Source organism: Nannospalax galili, unplaced genomic scaffold (assembly GCF_000622305.1).
Source record: "Nannospalax galili isolate Female #2095 unplaced genomic scaffold, S.galili_v1.0 scaffold2085, whole genome shotgun sequence".
In the NCBI taxonomy this organism is placed as follows: Eukaryota; Metazoa; Chordata; class Mammalia; order Rodentia; family Spalacidae; genus Nannospalax; species Nannospalax galili.
The window spans coordinates 350,180-354,691 of record NW_008353877.1 but is presented as its reverse complement, the minus strand read 5'-3'; the positions used below and the strand labels follow the sequence as shown (position 1 = coordinate 354,691).

Sequence of the window (4,512 nt, the reverse complement as noted above, 5' to 3'; positions counted from 1 at the left end):
TATATATATAAAACTTCTAAAGCTGGTGCATGCCTGTGATCCCAGGTGGAGGCAGGAGGAGGGCAGTAAGTACTCTTAATTGTTGAGCCATCTCTTCAGCCCCCTTAACTTTTTTTCTCTGAATTGCCAGGGATGGAACCCAGGGCCTCAAACGTGATAGGCACTCAGCTATATTCCTATTCTTTACCTCACTTATGAATGGCTGCACAATGTGCCGTTTGTTTTGTAGTTAATGAAATCACTTTATGTAATATGCATATAAGTTAACTACAGTCTTTCTCATCCAAAAATAGTTTGAACATATAGGTGCCCATATGGACATATTTCCATGGCCCCCAACTGGGTAACTGCTTACTTGATAAGGTTAATTAATATTTCACATTTGGAAAGGGCTGGGCTGACTTTCAAAACATCACAAACACCCTACCCACACTGATTTTCACTAAGAGGTAGACAGAAAGTGGTCCATGTCACTGTGACCTATTCCTGTCAGGTGACTGGTTAGACTGGGCACCATAGCACATCTTCCTGACTGTTCTTTTCCTGTACACAGATGAGATGCTTCTGAAACTGTGAAACACTGTTTAGAGAAGTAAATATAAATTATCTGCTGATGACCAAAGAGCAAAACTTGGCTCTGCTGTAAATGCACAGACTAGGCACCTGACGGGGAGAAGCAGAAGCCCAGGACCAAATGGGAGGTTGGGGGGTGGGGGAACCTCTGACAGACACAGAGGTATGGGCAGAAGATGGGGGTCCAGGTGCTCCGACTCCGTCTGTGTGTGACTTCAGACCAGTCTGTTGCTCCCTCAGAAGCCTTAGTTTCATCTAGGAAGTGATGGGTGCTCAGTCCTGCTCTGGGCCAGTCTCCTCTCACCTGTGCTCTCTGTGAAGTTGCCCAGGTTGAGGATGTCATTGAGCTCTTGGTAGTGGTTCTGTTTAATGTAGGTGGTCTTCTCTGGTGTGTCCTGCAGCTGCATGGTGACCTCCTCCAAGTCTTTGTCCAGCTAGAAGAAAAGGCTCCAGTTGAGAAGAGTCATGTGACTCAGCCTGGCCCCTGCTCTGGGGGCAGTCATGTGAACTGTGCAGGCTTAAGCCTTCTGGGAGGACCAAGCAAGCCCAGGAGGCAGGGCAGGGGGCAGATCAAGGGCTGCCCTTTCTAGCTCTGTACTGATTTGTGAGTCTTGGTCTCTCATCTGTAGCACAGGGTGTGGTCACAGTACCCATCTCCAGGGGTGTATGATGATGCAAAGAGATGATGTCTGGGAAATTTAGCCCAGTGCCTGACTTATGTATAAGGAGGGAACCAGCTGCTGGAGTGTGATCGGTACAACCATTATTATGGGTATCCAACAGACCCTCAGCCGGGAGGCCAAGATAGGCTGAATTCCTCAGCTCTACATCCCACATTGCCATACAGGCTCAGGCTAGCGGAGGTCACCAGGTGGAGCTGAGCACCATGAGTCACGGTCATGCCCAGGTTATAGAAGAATTAAGATCAAGTCAGGCCTAGACTAACCAGGGGACTGTGTGTGTTGGTGGTGGGCAGTGGTGGTTGGGATGGCTAGGGGCATCCTACTACAGGGTAAGAAAGGGGCCTTATTAACTGGGAAGTGCTCTTCTGAGGTCAAGATCAAAGCCACTGCTCCATAAGTTTTCACAGGAATGAAGAGATAACTTACTTATACTATCCAAATAGCAGGGGAGGGAAAGGATGGGGCCAATTGGAGGCTGGATGGTGGCTCAATTCCAGGAAGAACAAAGTTGTGTGTTGGGGCTCTCAACAATGGCTTGGGTTTCCCATAATGGGGGACTCTGAAATATTGGAGGTGCTGGCAAAAGTAGAAGGTGGAGCACTGAATTGTTCCTGCTTGTTATGGAGGTCTGATATTAGAATAGAATTGGCAATGGGCTCAGGGGGCAAAAGCTGGTCCTCCTTTGCCCTGGCTGGTGGTGGACACCCTGTCTTAAAACATTTCAGGTGCACTAACAGCATGTAGTAGCTCTCTGTGGCCAGGTTCTGTGAGCCCCCCCAAATATTGCTGGATCTAGCAAATGAAAATACAGAAGCCCCAGTCAAATTTAAATTATAGAGAATAAGAAGCCCTCTTTGCAGTGTGGCCCACATGTGGTGTGGGACAGACTTGTACTGAAAACATAATTTAACTGTATCTAATCTAGCGACTTACTTCTTTTTTTAATATATATATATATTTTATTTTTATTTTATGTGTATGAGTGTATTGCCTGCATGTATGTGAGTGCCCCTGTGTGGTGCAGTGCCACAGAGGTCAGAAGAGGGCATCAGATTCCCCTGGAACTGGAGTCAAGGATGGTTTGTAGGTGCCATGCGGGTGCTGGGAATCGAACCCGGGTCCTCTGCAAGAGCAATCAGTGCTCTTAACTGCTGAGCCGTCTCTCCAGCCCGCAACTTACTTCTTTAATGCAACTGCCTAGCAAGAGGCTACATTCCCAGTCTCCTGTGTGACTAATGTAAATTCTGGCAATATAAGTGCGATAATACCAAAATGTATGCAGTTTTTGTGTCACTTGCTTAAAAGGCGATCTTTGTGTGTGTTTCCAGTGTCTTGCCTTCCTGAGACTGACACCCATACCTATGCCTCACTGTGCCTGAGGAGTGGCAGGAAGCTGGAGAGGAGGAGCCTAGTCCCACAATGACCATGGGGAGCCCAAGTGCCCAGCTGGGACCCTTGTCTACAGGACCCTTAAGTGAGAGGGAAATACATATATTTTCTTTGACTTTCTCTTTTGAGACTGGGTCTTGCTATGGAGCCCAGGATGACCTAGACTTGTGACCCTTCTATCTCAGCCTCCTGTTTGGGGCCACTTTCTTTAGGAGCCTCTTTGTTGCAGTTATTTGGCCAGCATCCTAGCCTGAGTCAGCAATCCCCCATGAAGAGCCTAGATGTGGGTATAGTCAGACCCCCTGGCCCTAGGGAGCGAGAGAGAAGCAGAGGGAATTAAGGTTCCCTTTCATTTTGAGGCTTATCTTGGGGATAAAGAACCCTAGTTATGGCTTCTCTGGAATATTCAAGAAGCAGTTTGGAACCTGGGGACAGGACTGCCACAGCACAGCCTAGCCCAGGGAAGCTTGTCTTTGCACTGTCTTCCAGTGCTGTGTGTTAGGGAGTCGTGGGGGGTCCTCTGTACAGCTAGTCCAAAATTTTCCCATTTCTCAGTCCTCTCTTTCTGGGTGTGTCTGGCGTTGGGAACTATTGAACTCTAGGAATCCAGGCCAGCTGGACTCTGATTTATGTCACCCCAGCTATAAACACAGCAGATGAGATTCTGCTGCTGTGACCCAGGAGTGTTCTGGAGGACTACAGAGGAGGGACAGCCTGGAGGCCAGGCAGAGGGACCGCAACAGGAGGATGGGTGGCCTCCAGAAGCAGATGTACCTCTGTGATCTTCATTCGCAGGCGGTGGTTTTCTGACTGCAGTCCCTCCAGGCGTGATGTACTCGCCTGGTTGACGCTGGTGACGGAGGTGGATGTTTTTGAGTCTTCTTTCTTCTGATTCTGTGTGAACTGGAATCGCCTATTCTGAGTGGCTGCATCTGGGTTTGTCCTCAGAGTAATGAGCTGAAGGGACAGAGGTGGCTTGAAATGAGGCCCCCAGCATCTCCTCCCACCCTACTGTGTCCCTCCAGCAGGTGCTACACTGGAACTGACAGGCACCTTGGGAAGGAGGCAGGCTGGGGCTCAGGACACTCGGGCCTCAGGCCAGGCTCTGCCATAGGCTTGGGTGTGATGGTGGTCAGGCAGCTCCCCCTCATTGAACCTTGGACTCTTTCCTAGCCAGGAGAATCGGCCTCCTGACCCTAGCTCACCTGCACCCCACCAAAGGGCAGAGACTGTCCAGCGTCTTGAACTGAGTCCTGTTGGGCCTTGCTTCCAGTGGGAAATAAACCCAGACTGAAGAGTTGTGATGACAATGAGATAGACGAAAGTGAAGATTGTTCTAGAACCCTTGATGAGTTTGGGGATCAGCTGTTAACCTGCTCTCTTACTGGCAACGGCATTTAGCAGCTTAAAACCCTTCATATGTATTATAGTTTCTATGAGACAGGGGTCTAGGCATGTCTGAACTGAGCTATATCCAAAGACATTTTTTTGTCTTTTTTTTTTTTTTTGGTCTTTTTGAGACAGGGTCTCCCTGTAGCCCCAGCTGTCCTGGAACTCACTATGTAGACCAGGCTGGCCTTGAACTCACAGAGATCTGTCTGCCTCTGCCTCCCAAGTGTTGGGATTAAAGGTGTGTGCCACCATACCTGGCCCTTTTTTTATCTTTTTGAGACAGAGTCTCCTTATAACCCCAGTTGGCCTAGAACTTGCTAGTAGACCAGGCTGGCCTTGATCTCACAGAGATCCACCTGCCCCTTCGGAGTGCTAGGAATAAAGGTGTGTACTACCACACCTAGCTTCCAAAGACTATTTTTTTTTTTAAGATTTTATGAGTGTGTGTGTGTGTGTGTGTGTGTGTGTGTGTGTG

General features: G+C 48.8%; 1 protein-coding gene across 1 annotated transcript in view; it reads right to left on the bottom strand.

Moving 5' to 3' along the window:
• The window catches only part of Gabbr2 (gamma-aminobutyric acid type B receptor subunit 2), a 296,026-nt gene that overhangs the window by 9,064 nt on the left and 282,450 nt on the right, over nucleotides 1–4,512 (bottom strand). Inside the window, exons 16-17 of the mRNA XM_008850966.1 lie at nucleotides 3,420–3,602; nucleotides 878–1,007 (exon numbers count right to left, since the gene is read on the bottom strand). Coding sequence (XP_008849188.1) covers nucleotides 878–1,007; nucleotides 3,420–3,602 — 313 coding nt within the window. The remainder of the gene's footprint in view (nucleotides 1–877; nucleotides 1,008–3,419; nucleotides 3,603–4,512) is intronic.